The sequence below is a fragment of the Balearica regulorum genome, chromosome 11 (genome assembly GCF_011004875.1).
Source record: "Balearica regulorum gibbericeps isolate bBalReg1 chromosome 11, bBalReg1.pri, whole genome shotgun sequence".
NCBI classification, from domain to species: Eukaryota; Metazoa; Chordata; class Aves; order Gruiformes; family Gruidae; genus Balearica; species Balearica regulorum.
Window position 1 is genome coordinate 22271649 of NC_046194.1, and position 26483 is coordinate 22298131.

Sequence of the window (26483 nt, forward strand, 5' to 3'; positions counted from 1 at the left end):
ATCATACCTGTCAAACCCAAAAAATGCCAAAGAGCTCATCCCTGACCTTTGCCCTTACCATGTAGTGAGTGCAATCACCACAACCCGTGCTTTCCATCAAGTGGGTCAAAACATATAAGCCAGGTTTTCATTTATCAAGATCCATGCGTAAAGTCCATGAAAGTGAGATTAGTACATGGAACCTGCGTGGAGATCAAAGGAGAAAGAATATACTCTTTACCTAGGGGCGAGGGACAGACAGAGCACTTGCGTACAGCTGCCATTACTGCCTCAGCAATGTTGTATTGCCTGTGGCCCATTTTGTGCTTTTTTTTTTTTTTTTTTTTTTTTTTTGTCTGCAGTGCACTGAAACAAGTGGCTGTACCTGGTCCTCAGCTCTCCTCCCTCCCAGTGCCTACCCACCTGCTGCACGGCTGGAGGGATGCTTGCCTTGTGCCACAGACTCGGCATGGCATCCTCTGGCAGAGGCTCCCTGCAACTAGGACTCCTGGCACACAGCAGTTCCGTTGCCCTTGGGAACTTGCGCTATCCTGCAGACCTGGCAAGTGGCTCTCGCTTTACTGTACTTGAAGCTTATGTGCACAGAACTGTGTCATGCTGGGGACTCCTGCAAAACAGCTACAGCTGTCCTCTCTCTCTCATACTGTAGTGCTCCATGTACTGGTAGTTTATAGTGTTCGTTACGCTGTAGGTCTTCAGGCAGCCCTACTGAGAGGCCACTACCTGCTGCAGGTTCCCGTTGTGCTGCAAACCGTTCATGGGAAGCGGAGGTGGAGGAGGTGGAGGTGGGAATAAAGAACTGGACATTTCTGAATGAGTCTGTTGGTCAGGAACTGGCATCGGGCTCACGGAGCCAGAGTCACTCGGCATAGAGCCAAGATTGCTGCCATCAAAATGAGTCATTTTCTTCTTCATTAATTTTCTTTCTTTGGCTCTGCGATTCTGGAACCAGATTTTCACCTGCAGAGGAGCAGAGGAAATTTTTTTTCAGTTGCTAATAGAATGCAATGTGGTCCTTTATGTATATAGTCAAGGGTCATAGGTAAAATCAATTCCATGAGGACCACTGAGAAAGGCAGTGGCAAACTGAGACAACAGAGCATTTTGCTTGTTTTTCATACAGGTAATCTTTCCTATCTGGTAATAAAATATTTATTAATAGCTTGATAAAAAGAGTTTTTCAGTGTTCAGTTTCAGTGTTTGGTACTTCATTTCAGTACCAAATTATGTTCCATTGAACCAGTCTCAAATACTCTCAGATCTCTTGCATTCTGATTGTGCTGCAGTAATCTAGTTTCACCCATGCATTTGCCAAAATGCAAGAAGAGATGAAACAGTCTAAAAACCAAACTAACATCTGTTTCAGAATTACCTTCTGGCTTCAGTGAGACAACAGTGTCTACCTACCTGCGTTCGAATTTAGGTTTTTGTTCGGGTTTGTTATTAAACTAGGGATGCAGATCTGCAGCAATTTTCTCTCTTCTTTCTTGTCCTCGTCATCTCCTTCATTTCTGTATCCTTCCTATCTTAACAGTGCTTCATTTTGCCTTTTTTTTTTCTTCATTAGATATTACATCTTTCCTTCCTTGTTTGAACAATTGTTCTTTGTTCTTTTGTCTTGAGATATTCCTTCCAGTGGCCTGGATGGGATTTTGGCTTAGCCAGGAAAAGAGCTTTTCCAGAAAATCATTTCAGGTTTTAGGCTGAGTGCAGTGGAACGTGGGATAGGACAGTGTATGTCCAGTCATATTCATACCATGGGGTTGCTTCATTTGTGTGAAAGGGTAGTAGTGGGAATATAGATCAGGTATTTCTTAATCTTCCATTTTCAAAAGTGATGTCAGAGATGTAACCTTTATGCACTGGAATTAATTTTGTTCATGACATATATTGATGATGAAGAGCAGCAAATATTGCAAAAACTGTTGCCATGTTTCCCCAATATATGTCAAAGAAATGTATCATGTCTTTTTTGTATCGCCACTTCAAATATACTAACAAAAAGGTTTATCAGGAATTATCACTGACCTAGGAAGTTTCAAGTAAATATTGTTGGTCATTTACAGAAGCAGGGTCATAATTTTTAAATTCAGCATAATGAAGTCAAATTATTAAGATTTTAACAGCCAGCAAAAAGACACATAGTATATTTTTTATGCTCAGTTGAAATAATTTTAATTTTGAATAATTAAATACTTGCATTCAGCAGATTACTGAGAAATATTTGCAAAACAGATATTTGCTTCTGCATTTCTGTGAGCTCTTTCAGTGTGTGCTGTGTACGAGTTCAAGGTGGATGGACAGTGCTACAACTAGGTGGCTCAGTACAGCAGTGCAGCAATGGTGAATCAGGCATAATCTTCAATGAATGATACCAAATAATAACTGAGAAAACAATGCTGTGATGGTCTGCGAATAGAGAAGGCAGCAAATGAGCATATTGTGTCCTGAAATCTACTCAGGGAGATCCTTCAGTAAAGCTTTTAATTTTCTGTTTCTGCTTAATTTAGGGTACTGCATCAAGAAACTCCCATGTAAAATGGAACCAAACATATGCTCAGACCATGTTGTGAGTGTCTTTGTGGGAGATCTAGCTTGGCATCTTATCTCAGTTGTTTGCAAGAGCCAGCGGCCATATACCTGCTTTGCTTTCGTAGGGGGTGGCACCGGCGCATGATTGAAGAACGCGGCACAGAGTGGTTCCAGAGAAAATTGTATATATCTTTTGACCAGAAAGGATTGTGTTTTGATTTATGTTGTGGGAACAGAAGTGGAATTTGGAAGAGGTGGGAGGAAATAGGGGCAGGAAAAAGTTACTGCAAGTATGTAGGAAATCCTTAACAAGAGGTAAAAGGCAGTCAGAGAAACAGATACCTTCAAGTGTCCTGAACATACTTGAGCTCATCACTTCCATTCTCTGCTAAGACTGACCTTGTTGAAATTGGTTATAGGATTCCCATTGACTTCAGCAGAACCAGGACTTCTGCTTTAGAAATTTCAGCAAAAATTTCTCCCTGCTACCACTACCCCAGTAAAACAGAGAGAAATCCAGGCAGGATTTGGTTGATAGATTTAAACCCTTGTTTCTCAGAACAGGACTGTATGTAAGACTGGTGTTTGTTTTTTTCCCTGTTGTTGCAGAGCTCCCTGATGAGTGCTGAAGTAGTGCTGATGGGATATTTAGAAATGAGTGCAAACAGAGCTGTCAGGCCATTCAGCTGGATAGTTGGAGTTCCTATGCTGCAAAGGGAACCCAGTCGCATTGTTTGGTTATTAGACGCATTAGCATTTTTGTGTTCTTAACCAGTGTGGTTATCTCCTCATCAGCAATAATAAATTCAAATAAATCCTGAATGGGTGATCCATACTCTACCTGTCTCTCGGAAAGTCTTAGGTTTGCAGCAAGTTCAGACTTCCTCCTGATTGTAATGTATCTGTTGTAATGAAATTCCTTCTCTAATTCTAATCTCTGATGATCTGTGTAAACCACTCGGTACTTCTCTCTTGTTCTTGTTTTACCTGTTTTGAAAGAAGAACACATTGCTTCAAGCTAGAATTTTTTAAGTTTAATAACACAAAATATCTGGCTTTACATTTGAAAATATGTTTGTGGGTATTTTAGGCCTGATTCTGTACGCACTTACCCAGAGTAACTCCCTTGACTGCAGTGGACTTGGTCGTGATTTACAACACAAGAGGTTCATACCATCAGATTTTGGGTTTGCTTCTTAGTAAATACATGATAAACTGGTCCTCATATTCTTTATCACCCTCGTGTTATCATTTGGGAGAGGGATGGCATTCTTGTTAAGAGCAAGGAGTCAGGAAACCTGGGTTCTGTTCCCAACTCTGATGCAAGCTTCCTGCCTGGTGTTGAATTGCTCTGTTTCTCTGTCCCTAAAGCTGATACACTGCTACCTGTTTCATAGGGAAATTGTGAGGGACATTTTACTGCACAGAAAATACTGAGAGCTTCCAAAGTTCATCCCTTCTTGTTGCTGGAAAAATTAGTACAATATTGTGATTGTTGATGCAGCCTGGAGATTGTGTTTTTCCTTCAAGTCTGGCACAGTCTATCCACAGGGAATAGTAACATAGATTTTCAGATGACAGATAATAAAAAAGAGAAAAAGAAAGTGATAATACTTAACAAAGGACATTGAATAACGATAGAACTGCAGCATCTGTTCTTTTGCAAGCAGCGCTGCTGCATCCTTTCAGCTGTGGGTACAGCTGACTGAAGCAGGCACGGCTCAGCAGTGTCCGGGTCGTTAAAAGGTAATGGCAAATGACGTGAGCCAGTGAACACAGATGCAAGTAGCTGAAATTTTATGGATTCCATACAGGATAATTTCTGAGGACAGAATGTGTTGGCAGTAGTGAAAGAGAATTGAGAATGGGAAAGGCTACTGATGCTGCCTTTCTCACCCACCTTTCCTCTGTTGTTAATATTCATATTGGGCAATCAGTATGTCAGAGATATAAACCAAGGCCCGTGAGCCCTAGCCTAAGGTCTTCCTACAGTTTTGAAAGACTGGATCATTGTTGTGTTAAGACCAGTGTTATCGTGTTCGCTAACCACAGTCTTAGGAAATTTTTTTGTGCTTCCTTGTCTGTCTGTATTCATATGAATGTTTCTTTAGATGTATATATTTAGACTGTAAATTGTCTGGGATGGAATGTATTTTTAGTTGCAGCGTGTTCCACTGTGGTACTGTAGGTCATGAATCTTTAGTGGTCGCTATAGTAGAACAGTAGAACCATAGATTCAGGTTCTCTCAGATGATGTGTAAAACTCCAGGCGCATTGTGGCTTGTTGCCTGTAACAGTCTGCTATTGCTGCAGATTTAGCTTAGCTTCATACAACAGCTCATGTTTGCTTACAGATCTTTTTCTGAAAAGAATGTGTGGATGCCTAACTCTTCAAAAAACAGGTTCCTCAAACTTATAATAATTGCACTCCTAATAAGAGCAGTTAATTTTGAATGGAGAGGACTGAAATAGATTTTCAGGCAATGAGTTGGTAAAATTTCAGTCTGGGAGTAGGTCAGCACGGCACGCCACCCCATAGCAACCAGCTTTTCCCCTGCAGGAGAGAATAGCTGGAGGTTTCATATATCAATGGTATCAAAGGCCTGATTTCTCCCCAGCCCCTCCTTCCAACTCCTCTTGCTTTTGAAGTTTAAGTAGCACCCAAAGATCAGAATTCAGGGTGCAGAACTACAGCTGAATCTTGAAGTACTTTATCTCTTAATTCATGATTTAGTTTCACGGGTTAATGGTTTTTTTCCACATCTGTGGAGGGAGATGTAATGTCTCTTTGTTTTAATAGCTGAACATATTTAAAGTTAACATTGCCTTCCACTTGCTGTATACACTGTGTAGTAATGGCTTGAAAGCCATATCACTTTTCTCTTCCAGCATTTGACAGCCAGTACTTTGCTACTTGTAAGAGTTTTTGGGTCACCAAGGTATTGTTTGTGTTGGCAGGTTCTTCAGGTTCTGATCCTTTTTGTACGGTTTGTATAGATCCTAGATACAGAGTTTAGCACTGGAAGTCCTGGTCAGTGCAATGCTGTAAACAAATATTGTTACACCTCTGGTAGCATTTCTATCTTTGTGAAACTGTAGTGAAAGCAGAATTAGCCCAATTACGTTTACACTGATAATCAAGTGAAAAGTGCTGTTATTTTTACAGCATTATGGTAGAATTTTAGAGTCTCTAAAGAACAGCAGTTATTCAGTTCAGTCCACATAAATGCTAGGACATTTGTTTTCATTCATTCAAAGTGTAAATTGTTTGTTTAACATATGGTCACCTGTGGTGCTTTAATGCCTCACTTGATATTTTTTAACTTTTGATCTCTCTCTAGCCAGTGGTTTGGTTAGGTTTTTTTCCTCTTTAAATGAGAATTTGGGGTCATTCTATGGGACAAAATGTTTAAAATATTTCCTTAGTCTCCTTTGTGTTGTTAAGATGGAGTACACAAAAGAGCAACAAGGTGATCTTATCTTGAACTCTATTCTCATTCAGAAGCCATAGACAAATATCAAATGTTCTTCTATTGCCAAAACAAGGTGGTAAACTTCAAGATAAACCTTCCTCTTTCTGGTTTTAAGGGCTTAAATCCTTATTATCTGAGTAGGAGAGGGTTGGGGTTTTTTGCTTTTTAAACTGATGAAGAAATTAAATGTTTGTGGAAAATAGAACTTTCTCCCATAAAATCTTTTATTTTCGTACGAGTAGCTTTCAGTTAATTTCTGTAGGAATGATAATATCATAGTTTCTTTTTGGAGGAAGATTGGGATCTTTCACATCTAATTTCTTTCTTTAAAGTAAGTTAAGATAATAATTTAAAAAGTAGAAAAGCAAAAGAAGAACACTTCCTTCCTAAAAGTCAACAACAATCTGAGAAAAATTCTCTATGATTTGTCACATAAAACTTGTCTTTAATAATTTGATTTTTTGTGTAGAGTAATACCCTTTGCGGAGACAACAGAGAATGGGAGCTGAGATCTGCCAGGGTCTTCTGAGAGGATACTTTTAGTTCTGGCAGAGTCATGTCTTACTCTGTTAGGACTTTACCCAGACTCTCATTGATGTCAGTGAGAGTCTTCCTAATGCCTTTGTTGGATGCTGGGTTGGAATTAGTCTGCATATGGCATTTCCTTTCAAAGGCAAAGTACGTTTTTATTTGCCAAAGTTAACAAACAGCAGCAACAAAACCAATCGCTAAACACTTTGGGACTTGAGCCTTTAAATTCCATCTGTTAGATGGAATAGATCCACTCTACTGTGTTCTGAGCCAAATCTTGCAGACCTTCTACTGATTTTATTTACAGTGATGCATTTTATTTCAAGGAGAAGTATTACCTGAGTAAAATTTGAGGTAGGACTAATGGATTCACCCCAGAGACAGCAGAAGGATGTTCTTCACTTCTCAGACTTCTTTAGGAGATAATGGCAGTATTTAATAATGCAATGATAAAAGTTAATATTTTAATCCAATTCTTTAGTAAAATCCTGTGCATTTTACTCACTTAGGTGAGTGAAATTGCCAACATTTAACTTTCTACAATTTTAATTAATCTTTTGTTAGTGACAGATTATAATTTTAATCAGCAATATAGTATCAGTTTTATTGGAAATGTGTTCTGTCATGGACAGTTATACTACAGAATTGCAAGTGGTTGGAGAGGTTATTAGTATTTGGGTGGAAGAAAAATGAAACAAAAGAGCTTTGAAGCAACTACCTTTGCAGTGTGACTGCCTTTGTGTTGGGGGAGTGGATTTCCTGGTTTTAATGAGCTATTTAAGATCAGCGAGTTTTGTCAAAAACCTATTTTGCAAATAGTGACTATTGAAGAGTACTTTGGAGTAACAAGAAATGAGACATTTCAGACTTAGAAAACTTTTCATGAGATATAGCTTAACAATCCTGTTCTATCACACCCACTCTAGCAATTTTTGTGACTGGCCAAGTTTTGAGTTGGGGGAAGGGAACAGCTTTCCCATTGGTCATAAAATTCACAGAGTATTTCTTCTGAAGACAATAAAGCTAGGAGAAGGCCTCTTTATTTGCTGTGAAAATCATCACCCTTTCCGGCAATATAACTCCTGAAGAAAAGAGGGAGAAGGAAGAGACAAGACTGCATATCAAAGCAAAGTGAAGTGTTGAAAGGGTCTGTTGCCTCAATATGACAGATAGGCCTCAAAACCTCAGACAATGTAGCCCAGGAAAGGAAAAAAAAAAACCCCACCATCGGACCTCACAACTAGTTTACAAAGCAAAATAAATTAGCATTGGAACTAGCCCTGGCCCCTTTTTTTCCAGTGCCTCCTCTCTTAACTTTTCAGGAATATTCTTCGTCCACTGAAACTGGCATCATTCATAAAATCCAGAAGCTACCTAATTTAGACAGAAGAGGTCTTACTGTAGAATAGTGCTGGATTACTGTCGAATTACTTCAAAGTATTATAATCTGGATTCCGTAGTTTAACATTGTTTCAGAGGGAGTTAATGTCTGTACTTTATGATGGAAGTTAGCTTAAGTCAGCTCAAAATGTGAAGCAGCTTTCTGACCTGAAGATATGCGCAGTTCAAATCTGCATCTGTATGTTAGTTCAGTATTAAGAGAGAGATTAGTGTTAGTTTTTGAGCTTATAAAGATACAGACTGTCAGACACCAGGCCCTAGAGTTTTGTTTTGGGACTGTCTCTAAATATTTATGCACTTAAAAGTGTAGGGAAAGAAGGGCAAATTCTCCCTAGTGTAATTTCACTGGTTTAATTGAAGGTGTGAAGCAAAAGTGATTTTAAATAAGTCTTGAAGATGGACACTGTGCTGCACATGATGTTCTGTAAAGTTAAATAAATAACCCCCCCACACACACACTGCCATTGTATTAGAAAATGTTACATGGATCCAATCCTGTATGAGTAATAATATTCCTGCCAGAAATCTTAGTGTGATGAGTAGGACTATTCATTATTGCAAAGTTGGATGCATAAAGGTTTGTGAAACATGGTGAAATTCTATGTTTGTATTTTCTGCTGGGTCTTGATCATTTGTTCTTGTTATACATGTCCAGATGACTCATGCTGAAAAGAACAGAACAGGATCCTAGAACTGGAACCTTTCAACAGACTTGAAGAATTTTCCTTTCTGTTCTGTTCACTTCTATTTAAAATGCTAATGTTTTCAAATTAGAATTTGTTCTGCTGTTCTATATTTGGCTCATTGGCCCAGTTCTGCCCTTCACTTTGCTAGTGTAAACTTTTCTGTTCATCATACAGAAGTAATTGACTCCAAAGCAGAATCATTTTTATCACCTTAAAATAATGAATGGACAGACTGCCCTACATGGATTTTGTCTGGCAGAAGGACCCAACCCAACCAACGTACAGAAAATGTAGGTGGATTTCTATGTGGCAACATCAGGGGAAATCCCATTGCTAATGATTGTATAGACTAAAAAGCAAGTGATTAAATGATTTTTTTTCCAAATGTTGTATGCTCTTTAGGCATTCAGCATTTTGCAGGAATGGCTTCTCATGAGGCTTGTTTCTCTTCCTTAAATGTGAAGGAAATATAACTTCTTCCTTCTTCAAAGACTAGATGCTCTATGTTTAGAGTGCATTTAGTAATGATGTGATCAGCACCTGTGTCATCAGCATCAGAAAAACTGTCTTTATGTCTTCAGAGTAAATTTTTATTGAACAAGAATGATAGGAGAGTTGTCATCTACAAGAAAGGTCTCTGCTCATAATTAGATTATCTCTGTTTCAAAACTTGTTCCCTCCCTGTTTTATGGTAACATAAATGCAGACCTTAAGATGTGCTTTCAGCTTTATGAACAAATTCTCATTGCTGCTGGAACTGCCTGGTGGTTAACTGTTCAAATTCATTGTTTTGGGCACAGTTTTACCACAGATGTATGTTGTTTCTCACAAGGGCAAAAAGTAAAGTCTACTCCTGTGTGAATGATTGCATACCTCCAGAAAAATACTGAAATCAACGGGAGGGGATTTGTAACTTGTTCTAAGGTTGTTTTATTCTACTTTCCATCAAAGAATTTGCCAGTTATTATGCTTTGTGTGTGTGGAATTGCCACCTCAATTCCCTAGTTGTCGTTGCTTTGTTCTGTCTTCTGTTACAATTGCTAGTTGCTGTGGCTTTGCTCTCCCTTTTGAAGTGGGCATTTAGGAGAGGGGACAGGACCAGTATAAGGGTTAGAGAGGGGTCTTTCTCAATTCGTGTTCTTGGTTGAAAATGCAAGTAGTCAGTGTTTTCTCCTTCGGGTGTTGTGAGTCAAAACACATTTGCTTTCTCCCGTATCCTGAACACCCTCAAGAATGCAGTGACTAGGCATTGGATCCTATGTGCGCTGCATTTAGGATCAAGTCCCCATCCCTCCAGTTCCAAAGCTGCAGGGAGAGATGTTCAGACATCCTTCATCGGAGAGAGTGTGATGGATGAAAGCCTTATTAGGGGTTTTTTTTTCCCTGCAGGAAATGCATTCCGGTAATACTAGACCAGAATGACAGTCCTGTATTAAATACTGAGATCTTTCATTGGTCTCAAGTAGCATAACCTCATGAACTTCACTTAACACCAGTTGAAGACAAGGTTTTATATTGGATGTTGTTTTTAAAGTTACAGAGTAAGACTTGAAATAATTTCTTCCTTCGTTCCAGGTTAGTTGTATAGATGACAGAGTATCAGAGACCTGTAGGGCATGAGGCAGTGGTAGAAATTTCAATAAAGTGTTTTGTTTGTCATCTGTCAGGTCATGAGGCCACAAATCACCAATAAGAGAAGCTAACCAAGAAATCTCTGGAGATGGAAATGTCATTGATTCTGGGCCTTGTTTCTGTAGCTGTTACAAGTCAGACTACTCGATGTAAGTAAACCTTTGGGAAGAATTTCTCCTGATCTTAAAGGGGTAAGATTACAGGAACATTTCATGCACACTTTCAAGAATATCATGTAAAAACCACTTGCCTTAATAATTATTGTTTCCATAGTGAACTAATATTATTATTGATAACTAGTATTTTGCCACAAGCCGTGAGCAAATAATAAAATTAGTCTAATTAATTTCTGTTCTGATTACTTCAGGTAAGTCTGAGCCTCAGTTTTTCCATCTTCAAGAATAGTGGCTCGTACCTATTTCACAGGGAATAAGGAAAGCTAATAAATAGGTGTTCCTGGCCTAGCAAAAAAAATAAGAGGGAAAGAAGCAGCAGGAGAATTACGTGTCTGGATTTTACCCTAAAGCATGACCCAGTACTTATTAAATGAATGGTTAGGCTCCCACTAACTTCAGAGGGCCTTACACTGGCCCATGGGCATTTGGGAGGATATGCTCCCATGACATGCTCATCTCTTCAATTCTTCTTGAGATGAAGATGCTCAGTATCTTGTTGGACTATTCCAGAATGGAGAGACTTCCAGCACCTTCTGTGAATGATCTGACTCTTGCAGGTTTGAAATTTGGACGATTAGAAAGCCCTAAGCATGCTTCTTAAGCAGGCAGTTAGAATGTTGTTGTCTATTATAAATATATATCTCTCACAGTGTCCCCACTATAAAAGGAACAGCACAGACAGATCAAATCAGGTCTTTCTGTCAGAGAGGCTGCAATTTAAATCCACAGGAGCAAGAGGCCAGTAGGTAAAGAACAGATGAGAAGTAGTGGGTTTTTTGAGCAAGTATTCTGCCAACTGTAAATTGTATAGTTTGTGAGCAATTTCATTGCCCTTGTAAGGACTACTCAGAAGTAAGCTGTAAGTTTTTGCAAGACTGGCCTTCTTTTGTGTTTTCTTGCATAGTAGTCAGTGAAGAACAAATATGATTTTAAAAAACCCAACTACTCCTTTTTTTCTTTTTTTTTATTTTTATTTGCCAAAATTTTTACGCACCCAGAGTAACAACCTACTCTGATTGTCCTATTGACTTCCATGGACTGTCTATGAACTAAAGTTGTGTTCAGCAGGAGTGAGGATGACTTGGTCTGTCCATATAAATTCAATGCATTATTTTAATAAAGATAGTTTTTCTGTGTAGTTACTTTCATTTTTCTAAAGTATGTTTTAAGTAATTACTTTTCTATCAGAGATTGATTCAATACTTGCTTTGAAAACTATTATTTATGGGAATGTGTGGAACTGAGCTGCGGCAGGAGGAAGGGCTGACAGGAAAGGAACCTTCCTGGGATGTAACATCTGAAATACTGTGAGCATCTCTTTAGGCGAGGTATTGAGCATCCTTAATTTCTACTGATCTCCATGCATGTCAAAGCTGGTCAGCACCTCAGAGGATCAAATTCTTTTATATAGCAGATTGTGCCTCTGTTCTTTTCAGGCAGTTTTCCCTCTTTTTCTTTTCCTTCTGCCCTTCCTTCTTTTTTTTTTTCCTATTCATACAAGGCATAGATTTTTGGTTTAGGGATGCTCAATATTTACATTTTTTTCCATTGTTCCTCATTACAATCAAACAGAACCTTTTCCTCATGCTATGTGACTTATTTTTACTGGTTAAATACCATTGAAGAATTGTTTTGTGCTCATCGACTACTATGCATCAGAGACTGATCTGTTGCTGTATTAACTGATTGTGTTACCATGGATCTTTGTATTCCTGCATATTCTGAGAGCTACTACTACAAAGTGAAGCAAGCCTTTCCTTATCATTCCTGTTTCTAAAGCATTGACTCATTGCTTGATCTTGCAGATCTCATTTCATTTCAGCATTCTGAGGTTTAGAGAGGTTGTTTCTAATACAAAGCCTTATTTCCAACCCCCCTACTGTATATATTTTACTCGAACTTTTCATATGTACTCTAAAACTTGAGGAAAATAAGCAAAGTATAGGTGGTGGTGAAATACAATACTTTCATCATGATTTCTTTCCGCAGATGTGCAGCTTCATTCCAATCTATAGAACGCCTATTAAAAGCAATTATTTGATATCACAATTTTTTAAATATATCCAAAGTAAAAATACTTCACTGTGAAAGGGCACTGCTTTTCATTTGCTTCAGCATTAAAGATAGGAAAGAAATATAAGAAATCATCAAGCTGATCAAAACCAGCATCCAATAACTGAACCAGTATTTAAATGCTAGCAAAAGAATCCTTCAGAGCAATTAGTATTTTTTTTAAACTGTACACTTCCCTCTAAACAGAGAACCTGGCAAAAAAACCCCACCAGTGCCAAAAAAAAAAAAAAAAAAAAAAAAATCTCTTCTCAGCATAAAACCTCAGGGCCCTCATACCTGTAGAAGTGGATTGCACCGTTTTCCTCATCCATTCATAAGAGCTGTGCCTTTGGCTGTTGGGAGAGATTTGCTGTGTATTAATTGTTTCTACAGGAGGTAACCCCCCAGATCCAGCAGGATGGAGGGAGCTGTAATCAGCAGAACTGTAGGAGACCTGTCCAGGAGACGAGCCATTGATTTGTGCAGCAGCAACCGTGCTGGACGGTCCTGGGCCGTAAGCGTTCCAGTCCTCCCGCTGTGGGCCATAGTGAGATCCCCAGGTTCCCGCAGGCTGTCCATGGGTGTCCAGAGTTGGCACATGATGATATCCCATGTAGTCTGAATAGGGTGGAGCAGACACAAAGTTTTGCACTGGCAGGTTGTTGCTGTTGCACCTTGCAGATCCTGGATACATGCTGGTCTCTTTATCCAAAAGATAACTCACATACATGATGCTCACAGCCTGGCTTTGTCTTGCTGGGACATCCTGCTCCTCACAGTGTTTGTTTGATCTCTCTTCCCCTCCTCTTTCTTTCTCTCTCTTTTCTAGCCCTGACTGGCTCTATAAATGACTCATGCTAGCCCTGATGTCCCCTTACTACACATGATTAACAATGGTTTTACCAGGTGCTGGTGGTAACAGTTTACTAAGGTCCTGCCTGATGTCACAGATAACTGCCTGCCCCAAAATTACATTTGCATTCAAATGAAGGGCTGACCATGCAGGCAACCCCACCTTGCTGCTAGTTCTAGTGCTTCCTTTCTCACAGATCCTTTATATATTACCATCCCGGTTCTATACTTTTTGAATGTAGTTTGAAATCTCGTGGTCTTCAAGCAGAGTTGCATACATAGTTAACCAATAACTGTTCAGAAAGTAGAAACAGTATTTATCTTGAGCAATTCATGTCAGAATCTAACTTCAGGCACTAGTTTATAGTTAGTTAAAGCCTGGCATCTGCTAGTCCGCTAGTTCTTTTGTTAGAATGTGTGCTACGTTTTTTTGTTTTTTAAACTGAAACCGAAGGACCAGTTCAGTCTTTAACTGCAGCTCTTACCTAGTTTCTCACATGAGCACACTTCTTGACTTCAGCTCTTGGTCTATGTGGGAGAGCACTTAGAAACCACAGTAATCCTACTGATTTTAACATTACAAAGGATATACAAGAAGTCTCGTAGTCATTTTGAGCATTTGTTCATACGAATAGTCTTGTTGATGTTAGCAAGCCTATTCATGAGCTGGCTGCTTGCCACAGTGATTGAAGTTTCTCTATTCTAACTTACAATGTTAACAGAAAGAGAATCTGTTATTGAGAGAATGCAAAATTTGTCACTTTCCCTATGCTTATGTCCTGTTTGTGATATTGAAATGAGTGGTAGTTTTCCCTCAAGGTTTTTCTGTTCTCATTGCTGTGCTTGTTCACAATAAGTAACACCTTTTCTTAGAAATACAGGAACAAATTCTAGCTTTTTTAGCTCCAAAAATTGGTTTCCTAACTTTTGGGAGCAATCCTATGTTTGTAAGTAACAAATTCCTTTAAGATTATCTGTAACCAGGAGTGAGGAGAGAAAGTGTTGATTTTATTTTTTTTTTAATGAGATAGATACCTTAGCATTGTCTCTTAATGAGAATTTACTCTGTTTTCATTCCTGTTCCTTTAACGATGTGATACTTAATTGCACCTTTATTAATGAACCAACTTGTTAAAAGGATTTTTTCTTAAACAGGTGCAAAGTGTAATGAGTTTTTTCTTTGTTCAGAAGTGTATTTTTTCTTTGAGAGTCTTTTGCACTTTAACACCATTTAAACTTACAGGTTCCTTCTGGTTCTTAGGAGGAAAGAATTACTTTGCACACCTGGCAACACCGCTATTCCCTTTTCTGAGAGAATGGTGTCCTTAGGCTGTATTCACAAGATGGTTTGTAGCTGTAGTTGTGGAAAAACCTTTTTTGACTGCTAATTTCAGGGGTATGTGGAGAAGCACAGCCTACCTTCTCTGAGTATTTAAGATTTGCCTACTGTGCACGTTGGTAAAACTTGCGCTCTTTTACATCTTGTTTCTTGTGAGTTTTTGGAGGATGATGTTTTGCTGGCATAATTGTTGAAAGGTATTTTAAAAATCATTAGGTGGGGGAAGTTGGCAGAAACTGTTTCTTCTGCTTGTGCATGTGAGTTAATTCAGTTGCAATTTACACATCTGTGACAGCTGGCCATTCAAAATGACCAAGTATAGCTGCTGGTACAGACTCCACAAATCTAGGGAAGTCAATAATCAGTACATCATGTATCTGAACAGCTTCATTCTCCTGTATCAGCAAAATAAATGATATTTGTTTAGTTACGAATTAGGTGCCTCTGGACAGTCTGTGTCTGTAGTTACCAGTGCAACGGGGTTTAAATGTAACATGAGCTGTATATGCTTTTTTGTGTGTGTTTTTTTTTTTTTAAACTAGAGTGTTTCACTCCCTTTCTCAATCATTTAGAGCAGTGTCGATGCTTGGTAGCTCGCAAGTTCAGACTGTATTGAAATAGCTACAAAGCAAGATTCTTTATGGCTTTTTGTTGTACCTTGATTTCAATTTCCTTTCCTCCTCTTCAAAACTGTTGAAGACTCATCCTTTTAAGCATTTCTATACCTCTCCTGAATGCAGGTGTACCAATAAATCAGCCAGAGGAAGAAGCAGCATTTGCTCATTTACGGTAGCATTAGTTGTAGCCCTCCAGCTGTCTGGAAAATGTTCTAATTATGTTCATTCGGCAAAACTTTTTCTGCAGGCCCTAGCTACCTAATATACTGACAGCACAAGGCACTGCAGAAGGGCTGGGTCTCACTGCGTAGTCTGGATGTTGATCTGCCCTTCTTCGGTGTTCCGGGATGTTGGATACGCCAGGCTATAGCCATGCATTCAGTCTCTGTCCCAGTGCAGCATTGAGAAACATTTTGATCCATTTTTTTGTAATGGTATAATTTGGTTCATGAAACTACTGAAAGTAGTAAAAGAGCGTTTATTCATGTTTATTTGAAAATAATAGTAATTATGACATAAAAATACCCTTTGATGCTTTCAACTAATATGTGTATATATTGACATGGAAGGAGACTGTTTTCCTTGTTCCATACTGCTTAAAGAAAGTACTTTGCAATATATGATTGTTAGATTGACAATACTTTACTCCTCTGGCCACATGCCGTGACCACTAAAGCAGGAAACTGCTTCCTTTGGATTCCCAAGTACCCTAAGTTGGTCTGATTTCAGCAGCTGTATTTTGGTTTCGGTTAGTCCAAAGTTTTTTTTTTAATTTATATCATTTAAATCTAACCTATTAGTTGAACCGCAGTCTTTTAACTGCTGGAGGTATGTGAATAATCACATGCTGATACAGTTCATTTAAAACTAAATGTTTTCGTAGGTTCTCAAACACAAAGTATAAAGGGATTTGGACTTGAGTTGCTTTTCATACTTTCTAGCAAGAATATGTGTTAGTATCAGGTGTCATCTTGGGGAGATCAGTCTATATGTATACCCAATCCTTTATAATTATGCCAGTCTTCAGTCAAACCTTTTGGAAAAAAAAATATCAGAAGTTTCTCTAGTCAGTTGTTACATCTGTAAAGTGTTTGTACTCAGTACTATATGTGTACAGTATTTGCAGACACTTATTTTGGTGAATGAAGCTTAAAGTCTGTTACAATGCACTAATGCAATACATTCATGTGTGGAAAAAAAAATCACACAGGCATTCAGTAGGTAGCTAGTGGCACATCTGATTCCTAACATTTTTGTGTACATTGATACTACATGCAGCAGAGTTCAGAATTTGGAACTAAATTGTAGATTTTAAGATGAGAGCTGTGTTGGTTCAGCATTTTAGTCCATTTTAAAGAAAATTGCCAATATATTTTGAATTCTGAACTCTTCTTCTCCAGCTTGGTGAAATTTAGAACTCACATTTTACTAATGTTATTTTGCTAATAAACCTGCACGAACTATTCTCAATTTCATTTTGCTGTTCTGAATAAAGCTCTCTACAAAAATTTTGGTTTAGTGCTCTGTGCTTTGTTGTGCAGGAATGATAGTGGCTGAGTAGAAGAGAGGTCCCTTCAGAGCAAAAGCTTGGAGTAAGACAGCAGGAATCTGTCTCTTTCCCAAGTATGTTTTCCCTGTAACTATATTTTGAAGGATATAGTAATCTCAGCCTTTGCTACCCTTCTCATCTTTGCTTGACTGTAATGTAGCAAAGACAAAGGGTAGATTCTGAAGAGCTGACTTGAGTGACAACTGCCCTTGTATGATGTATTTGCAGTTTCGCTGGCTAGAGGGGTACTGGAAGCCTTGCACATTAGAAATGACATTGCCTTGTCTTTGATTTTTATGAGCAAATATTACAGAGCAGATAATAGGTCTGTTTTACAAAGGCTGAACAAAAAGCAATAAATAGCATCCAAATTCATAACATAAATTTTATTAAGCATAGACAGTCTGTCATCATTCTTTTGTGAGTAGCAGCATTAAGGCTAAAAAGGCAATTCAAGTGGAATTAATTGCCTTGTAAAATATTATTCTGCCTTCTTAATAGCATCTATTATGTGATAATAAATCCCAACCATTATCAATATGAGATGAGATTTCTCCAAGTTGATTTGTGAAGAGACCAAATCCAAAATATTGTAGATTTAACAAATACAGCGACAATTCTGCATTCTGGGCTCATGTTGAGAAGCCAGAAGATGAATGGAAATGAGAAGTTGTCCTGAATTCTCAAGAGAGGAAAGAACTTTCTGGTTTTAAGATGAGCCTAAAACACCTTCACCCTGTGGCCTGAGATAGAAGCTATTCAAATTTAGAACTGGAAAAATCTATATTCTGAGGTTAGGAAGTAGCGTCCACCATAGATACTGGTTGGGAAAATATCTCTTAAGGTGGTTTTATCAGATACCATGGATGATGATGTGATGGATGCGGTCAGAGACTGGGCAGGAACATTGGAATGCTCCAGTCCACTTTGATTGTTCCTATTCTGTGATGTGAATGGGTCTCCAGGGCTTTCCTTTGGCATGTCATAAAGCTAAGATCTGCTAAGATTGTATCCTAAGCTTTCCATGCTGATCTGTCTCAGATTGTAACCACATCACTGTCCCGAGATATAGGTCTTCTCGTACACATCTCTCTCCTTGTCTACAGTCTTACAGAACTGTAGGAGCTTCCTTTAATTTTTCTGAGCTTTCATTTTTTTCCCCTCTAAGAGTAGCAGCACTCATTTTTGGAGGCATGTTTCGTTCCAGTTGCAACACTGATCCTGTACTCCTGTGAAGCAATGGGGACAGCTAGTGGTCAGCTGGCTGAATGGCAAGGAGATATTTCAAATGAATTTTTCAGTGGCTAGGAACTTACTCAGATTTCAAAGTCCTCAGTCTGTTCTATCCTATAGGGAATAGGAGAGCCTTGGCTGATGTGAATCGTATCTGTCACACACCCAGATGCAGGAAGCAGCAAAGCTAGTGAAGAGTCCTGGCTTAGAATTTTGGTTATGATTTTTGCTATGGTACTTAATTAACTTAAAAGCTTTCTTTTGAAACCTGAAGTAATACTATTATGGAATATGCCAGGCTTCTTAAAGTGAACCTCTACGGATAATTTTCTGTTTAACAGAATGCTCAAAGGTCTAAAATGCGCTGCAATGTAGAGTTGGCGTACTGAGCTGCCCCACACAGCTCAGTGTGTGAGTATACAGGGCTGGTCTCTGTTACGCTGATACATTGCCCCTGCGTAATCTAATATGGCATCTAGTCACAACGCTGGTATTTCACACACACTTCACACTAATGGAAATGTCTTATGAGGTGATGACAGTGAAAAGCAGGACTGTAGTATTTTAATCTTGTATTCTTTAAGGAGTAGCTGTCTTTCCAATGTATTTTCTTTGTTAATCGGTATATATGCTCTTAAAAGAATGACACCAACTTCCCGGATGGTGCTGCTTAGCTCTCTGTTGTGTAAAGAGAGAGCTGACATATCTGAGTAGATAGTAAGATGTAGAAGTGAGGTAGAATGAACACAGAGATAGATGATTCTCAGTGCCACTAGTTTGCTTAGTTGCCTTGGGCTAACCAGATAATGTGTGTTCCATATTAATCTGTAAAATAGAAGTAACACTCATGACCTCATGTGATATGGTAGAATTTAATAAATGCCACAAAAGAGATCATGTATGAGGAGTGCAAAACATGAATTCTTTCTTTCATCACTTGTGAAATGAATTAGCTGACATATGTTGATGTATGTTTAGCCTTTAGGATGGCTAGAGTAAATAGCTGTCTCATAAGAACACTGAAAATGTTGTTAGTTCTGAAAAGAATATATCTTTTTTCTAATCGTTATTTTCAGGATGCTCTCTGCTTTGAATTTTAATACCTTGCAATGCACTGGATCTCCTCGGGCTGTGTGAATCATATCATTTAACACAATGTGATTGAAAGTGGTGAAATTCTTGCAGCCTAACCTGATAATTCACTACCAAACATCAGAATTAACCAAAGGAGTCTGCTCAGTGAGCTTTCCAGAGCAAAGTACAAACAGATCCAAAGTCCCTGTTCGCTGCCTCAGTCTGCTTGCACATTGCTGTTGTTGCAGGACCTCAGCTCATCATTTGGCTACCCAGAGGAATAGAAGGGAAAACTTGACCCATAGCCAAGAATCCCATTTGGTCAGTTCGTACCTGACATAGCAGCAGACCTGATGCGTAACAGAAGGTTTTCAGTCCCTGCCAAAACCCCCACAAACTGTGAGATCAACGCTTGGTATCAACTGAGTGGCCAGCTGAGTCGAGTAAAATGTAATCTGGCATTCCAGTACTCTGGTTTTCATGTGTTTCTGTATGTATGTTTAACACTTTTCTGGTGGAAATTTGCATGTCTACAGCTCTTTGAGATTTAGAAGAAAACTGTGTTATTTTTTAATATATGGCAGAACTAAATTAGGGCTGCTAAATCCTGTCTTTATGGTTTTGAGAGCTCTGTGAACACAGGTCTCTAGGTGCACATTCTGTTCTTCGCACCATCGGTACTATTAGGGAGTTAGTTGCTGACCGCAGACTGTATGTGGATTATTTAAATCTAATTCTTAACTAGCATCAAGGATTTGGGGGGGGATGTTGCTGCTGAAACTAGCATGCTCCCCCCCTGCCCCCCCCCCACCCCTTTAGTAGGGAAAATAACCCCGGATATGACGGAGTGTCTCAGTATAGGTGACTGAATGATCTACAGCTACATTTCATATATAGCTGTATAGTCACTCATTAATTAAAATTAGTCACAGAAATAGCCTCTCATTACAGTGATATTTTCCACTAGGTGGCACTTTTAATACATAGCACAGACAAAGCCTACATGGCTGATTAAGTACCCCTATTAAGTGCTATTCAAATTTCTAGTTAGTAATTGACCAAGCTAAAAAAGGATCAACGTAGTCCTGCCTGCAGCAAGTTTCACAGCTCCTGTTAATACTAACATTGATTAAATCCCCACCCCCAACACAGTGTAAAAGAGAATTAGCTCAGAAATTATCCCCTCTCCAAATCCCTGCATCCAGCTTTCTCCACTGCCCCGCCAATCCCCTCCCCAACAACCCAGCTAATCTTTTCTCTCCCTGGAAATTAAATGTAATACTGTTGTTTAAAAAAAACAAGTTTTATTTCAAGTTGCCAGATACAAACAAAATGAAGTACTGATATATTTCCCCACTGCTAGTAAACATGAGTGGGCATCAAACATCATTGCTTTGTTCCGTGCTTTTTCTTAGCCAACTGACCGAGCTCCATTCCTGTTGCTATTCAAGGCTCTACTCAGTGGCACAGGTGGCTGGAGTATGCACAAATAAAATAGGTCAATAAGCAAGGACATAAGTGGCAGTGGAAGTAAAAGGCAAAGAAAGAAATGACTTGGAGAAAAATGGGAGTTGCAAAGGGAAAACTGCATAGGGACCTGAGTACTATTAGTTTTCATATTTAGAGAATGGTTGTTTGAACTTTCCTAATGTTTCATATCTGGTTTTGGAGCACTTTACAAAAATGGGTCTACCTAATGCCCTTTCTATACATGAGACAGGTGACCAAAAATCACAGAGTGTAGAATTTAGTTGCACTAAAGCTCTGTTCTTCATGCAGCTCTTGTAGTTGCCAGTGCTGCTGGAACTGCCCAGGAGCTTCAAGAAAAAAAATTGAGGGAAACATAGGAATTCTTGCTCTGTTTTTTCAGAATGGAATATAGGCAAGTCCTAAGAATAAGAAGATCCTTGGTAAAGTTACATGATGATTATTGCCCAAACTGAAAGCTATTGGGGAATGAATAGAGGCATTGAGAAGGCTTTAAACATACATGTCTGTAACAGTCATGTTGACTGATACGGGCTCCGTGGTCATCACACACCAGTTTACTCTCAATAAATACACTACTTACTGCTACTGCTCATGCTTATTATCCTAAATTTTGAGTGTACAGCTGTTTGGTGAGAGCAGAAGGGATAAAAATACTGAACAGCAGCTGAGGAAACCTAGATTCAGCTTTCAGCTCAGATCACCAGGTTCAATTTTGCTGTTGGCACATTACTTAATCTATTTAATTTATGGCAGTACAATGAATCTTGATCTGTTCAGGAGTACAATGATGAAATCCTGTTCTTCACCGTGAGTTATAAGCAGATGAGCTCAAGTCACTGAGAGCTGAACTGAATTGCATCTCTTCCAACAGCTCGTTACAGATGCAAGCACATTCTCAGCAGCTGAGATATATGTTTTTGAGTATTAAGTTTGCATATAGTCTTCTAATTGAATGGTTTATAGGGTTCAAAATTATTCAGTAAACTTAAAAAGAGCCTTTAAGCTATTTATGTTGACTGTGCCCTTTTGAGGGAAGCTACTCTAAGTAGTAGCCTTGCAATTAGCATTGTTAAAAATGCATTATGAACCAGATTGTTAAAAATAAATAAAATACTTTTGGTTCATTTGTTCTGGTTAACTGAATGGATTTCTGCAAATCTCAGTATAATCTCATGAGTTGGAAACATTCGAGTTTGGTGTTAAAGCAAAATTTCCAATGTCACCTTGAAAGAAGCTCTGAAGTGTCTTATGTGGGAGGTTTGTAACTGCAGCTGTTGCTTAAAGTGCACAGCATCTGCAACGTTGAAGCAAAAGATGAGTTTAAAAATAGAAATGTGTGGGCATTGAATCTGCTTATTTGGGAAGGTACCGTACCTGTCATTGCCCAGTGAGTGACCTTTTTGATTGTAGCCTTAATGGGCTAAAGAATCTGGCGCTGGGAGGCTGTTGTTACTCAGATTTGCACCTCAGAACTTGAGGGGAGTTACGCAAGCAAACAGATATTGTGGGAAATGTTTTCTAAAAGGAAAAATGCATAGATGATCCTCTCTGCTTTTCTTCAAAAGGTGTTAAGTGGGAGTGGCTCTAGTTTTTATAGGAGGACAAATGGCATGTGCAATTTATTGCTGCAAGATATTATTCAGAACAAAGAGCTTAGAAGGATTTGGATAAAGATGTGATAATTACATGAGTCATAGGAAGTATGGTGTTTAAAGCATCTTGGTCCTTGTGCCTCAAGGTACAAATTTTCAGGGGTAGTTTTCCAGAATTGTGTAGTGTGGGGTTTACTGAAGTTTTCTCTAAAGTATCTGAGTTTAAGTTCTGATTATTTGAAAGAGAGTGTACTTGAATAAATGCATCATTACATTTGTTTTGCATAACAATCCTTGTTTCCACTATTACAGCTGTATAATAGTTTTTCTTACCTTTTATAGTGCCTTATATTCATGAAGATCAAAGTATTTTGCAGATATTTTCTATCTTTATGCTTCTAGCAGCTGTGGATAAGTATTTTTGCTCAAATCTAATCTGTTACACTGCAACTTCTGTGGCTGCTAAACTGAGTGTGAGATAGTTTGGGGGTAGATGATTATCTGCATAGATACTTCTATGAACTATTTATAAATCACTTGGCATAATTCTGTGGAGTAAAGACATTTTGAGAATAGTCATGGCTAACAATGTTTATTTGTATGTTTGCTGAGCTTAATATCCTACATATAATTTTCCTGAATATCTAGCTATTTACATAGCTACCAGTAGTGGAACATAGGATCATCTCGCAACCATTAACTAGGTTAGCTTCCTAATACTACTTGTAGGTACAAAAATAATACTCACTTTCTATAGATTGAGAAATGAGGCAGAGAGAATTCATCTGGCAAGAAGGCAATAGTACAGCAAGAAATTTAAGTACAACTGGAATATATCTCTTAAAGCACAACCCAGTCTCTTACCTGCTGTGCCGTTCCTGCTCCTCCTTTATACTTGTTATTGCTGAGCATATGACCCAATGCGTATGATGTGGTGAAGCAGTGAAGCTCTGATTATGAAGTCAGTGGCAACGTCAGAACTGAGAGGGGGGAAAAAAAAAGACATGTCGGAACTCTTCCATTGTATCCTGACTTTTGTTTTGCAAATAGTCCTTCTGAAGACACGCACACACAGTTCTAGTATGTGGATTGTGGAGAAATAACTAAAGAATTCCCTTTTGATATTTTTTTTAATGACTCCTTGGATTGCACAAGTAGTATCCAAAAGATGCAGTAAAATTAGAAGCAAATCTAAAGCGGTATAAATCTTCCTTCGGGCCTGTTCAGGTCTTACATGCAGAGCTGTGGAGAGGAAGGCGGTATTCCATTCGGCTCACTGGACTGACCTTGAAAGTTGATGAGAGAGTCTCAGCTGGCATACGTGTAGAAATGCTAAATGAAGGTGAAAATTACATCAGTTTATTCTCTTATTTCAATTTCTGTAGCTGTTGACTGACACCTGAGTTTAGGTTTTGGAAGATGCTGCTTGTGTATTAACCAGACAGTATAATATAACTTTGTAGTAGGTTCTTTCTTTCCTAGTGTGTCTGTCTGAAGTAATTCTTCCTTGCCTCAAAAGGCTTTAAAATGAAACATTACAACTCCAACCAGGCAAGGTCCTGTGCCGAGTAAGGCAGAGACACCTTTCAGTTTTGAAACCAGCACAACAGGACTGTTGCCAATGTGGCAGGAGATCAAAAGGTACCATCTGACTAACACTGCTTGGTGTTGCTATGGCAGACGTTTCTCAATAGCCATCAGTCATACAGAGGAAATCTCTCAAATACAGAATAAACAGGATTATCGTACCAGCACTGTTAATTCTACACAGGCTTTAGGACTGAAAAAGTTACTGGAAGTGCCTGGCTTAGTTCTCTGGTTGTCCTTAACTGAGTCCTCTGAGCAGTGATCAGTGTGTGTGAATCCATAAAGGGGTGGAATGAAAAAGTAGGGTAGGGTTTAAAATCAAGGTGATGTTTAAAGGTGAGTATCACTACATTAGCAAAGCTTTTCCAAAACAAGCTTGGAGGTCACAATGAAGAGCTCTGAGTATCCCATTGATTTATTTTCCACTCATTCATAAGTTTTTGTTGTTCTTAGCTTTTGGTGACAATGACAGAAAGAGGAAAGTGCATGCAGGTAATTGCTGTATGATTGCTACGCAAACACATAGCTCCTTTCCCATGTTTTGTAGTCTGCATGCCAAAGAATATGTGCTATCTTTGGAGATGAAAAGAACCTTATCCACACGGGTAATAATTCTATTAGCTGATTTAGAGAACCGCTCGTAGCGCTGTAAGTCTGAGTATCTGTACCCCTTGATGGCTATGTGCAGGGTAGTATTTGTCTCCAAAGTGTTGAATACATGCTGTGTTGGATCCAGAGCTTCCAAAGAGCTTTTGAATAATTGTCATAAGTCTGATATGACCTAAGTGTTAGCTTCATTTTTCATATGGGAAAATGGGGCGCTCAGATTTGCCTATGGTCACAGTGTGACTCTGGAACAGAACCAAGAATTTTCCCAGGAGTTTTGACTCTGCTCTGTAGACTGGCTATTTTTTCCTTTATCATTTGCTTTCTGCAATTTTTCATCTTTACACAATTCACAAACATTCACCAATGTCCCTCTGAGTCATGTCCTAGTTGTTCTTCTCTTTAGAATTTCTCAGGGCCCAGCTGTGAATATCACCCAGTAGCCTTATTTCCATTTCTCAGAAACTAGTATATTGTAGCTAGAATAGTTTTAGTTGTAGACAGTATGTCAAAATGTCATTCTCATTCTTGTAGCAGCACTCTGAATCTCTGCAGCTAGTCAGACTAGACTAGGGAGCTACTTAGTGCATGGTTATTACTTAGCCTGGATAGATTGACCCTGCAGCATGGGTCATGCTTACAAAATTCTTTTTCCTTTCATATTATAAATAACCATGAAGTTTTTGATTTTCTTTATATCTGAGAGTACAGATAATAAAGAATAGCAGTGTTAGTGTTCTCGTGTTCTCATCCTTTGCAAGCAATCTCTGTATTTTCAGTTACTGTGAAGATTTTGAGGAGGGATGAATTCCGATTATTGAAGAAAAAAAAGGTTTGGGGGCTTTTTTTCCTATGGGGGTGAGAATTTCTTCTAGTCCCACATAAGCCTTGCACAAAGTGATTGCTCAAAAGAACATTAGGACAAATGGATAATGATTATCCTAGCTTTGTGCTAAAATTCAGCTGGTTTCTTTGATTTAAATGTATCTTTTTTTTAATTGGCTAAATTAAAAAGGCTCTTTCATTAACGTCAAGGGTTCTGTCTTAGTCTTAATTCCCATATTCTGATATACTGGGCATTCTTGAATCTTCAAGCTCCAAATCTAATGTGACTCCAGCAACTTTTTAAATAGCGTGAGATATTAAGGTGCAGTCTTAGCAATTATAATGTATTGATTTAATTAATTATAATATTAGAAGAAGCTCCACTTCATAGAATTCTATACTACTGTTAATTGTTTCAATGACAATAATTCTTATCTTCTGTCTCTATCTTTGCTATGGGAATATCCCTTCCTGACTGTCATGTCTGTCACATCCCCCTTTTGACTTCAATCAGGAAGAAAAACCAGGGTGAAGCAGGAAACTAAAGTAAATACGTGATCCTGTAGATACATCCTTAAGGCTATCCAAAAGATCTCTACGGGCTGGCAAATGTGACACAGACTGCAAAAGACCCGCATTCCTCTAGAACGGCAGCTGGAGGCTGAAGAGGTGCCCCACAGTGTCTGTGGTGGCAGGAGAGGCCCCTGTTCAGGCAGCTGGATCTCACTCAGACATAAGCAAAACCTGACCATTTCATTTTTACTGTCATTATTTCCTTCGCTCTCTTGCTGTATAAGGCTAATGGGGAAGTTGCTTTGACTGCTAAAAGCATGGAAATGTACTACTGAAATAAAAATTAAGGACCCTGTGTAGGAGATGACTATACAGATGGCTGTCTGGAGGAAGCCCGCTTATATTTAATGAAAATTCAAAAATTTTCTAACTGACTTAGCAAAAGGACCCTCTGTTTGTTCTGCTGCTGCTAAAGAACAATATGATAGAGTCTAGTCCATGAATGAAGCTCATACGTGTTCCTGTCAGTGTTTTACTCCAAGTTTACAATATTGAAAGGAGGCTTTATACACACTATGTAGGAACTTCCATGAAAAAATAACCATTTATATAATTATAATTATTTCTGTACTATTTATTCCTCAAGTATTGCTGTGACTGTAACTCCCAAGTGTTTTTTCCTGCCATATTTCCTTTTTTGACTAGAACTATTTCTTTATGTC

General features: G+C 38.6%; 1 protein-coding gene across 1 annotated transcript; it reads right to left on the minus strand.

Annotated features, from left to right (window-relative positions):
• Positions 1-705: 705 nt before the first annotated feature.
• On the minus strand, positions 706-13213 carry LOC104641146 (homeobox protein CDX-1). Its single transcript, XM_010309703.2, has 3 exons — positions 12781-13213; positions 3374-3519; positions 706-960 (listed from the first exon to the last, which is right to left on the minus strand). The coding sequence occupies exons 1-3, from the start codon at positions 13211-13213 to the stop codon at positions 706-708; spliced, it is 834 nt and encodes a 277-aa protein (XP_010308005.1).
• Between the last annotated feature and the right edge of the window lie 13270 nt (positions 13214-26483).

What these genes read in the sequence shown, in the direction of transcription:
- LOC104641146 (XM_010309703.2), bottom strand. Translation starts at nt 13,213, where the DNA reads ATGTATGTGAGTTATCTTTTGGATAAAGAGACCAGCATGTATCCAGGA. An exon ending in GGTGCAATCCACTTCTACAG is followed by an intron (nt 3,520 to 12,780) that starts GTATGAGGGCCC and finishes CTTTCAAAACAG; the next exon opens with GTAAAACAAGAACAAGAGAG. An exon ending in TAAGACTTTCCGAGAGACAG is followed by an intron (nt 961 to 3,373) that starts GTAGAGTATGGA and finishes GCTCCTCTGCAG; the next exon opens with GTGAAAATCTGGTTCCAGAA.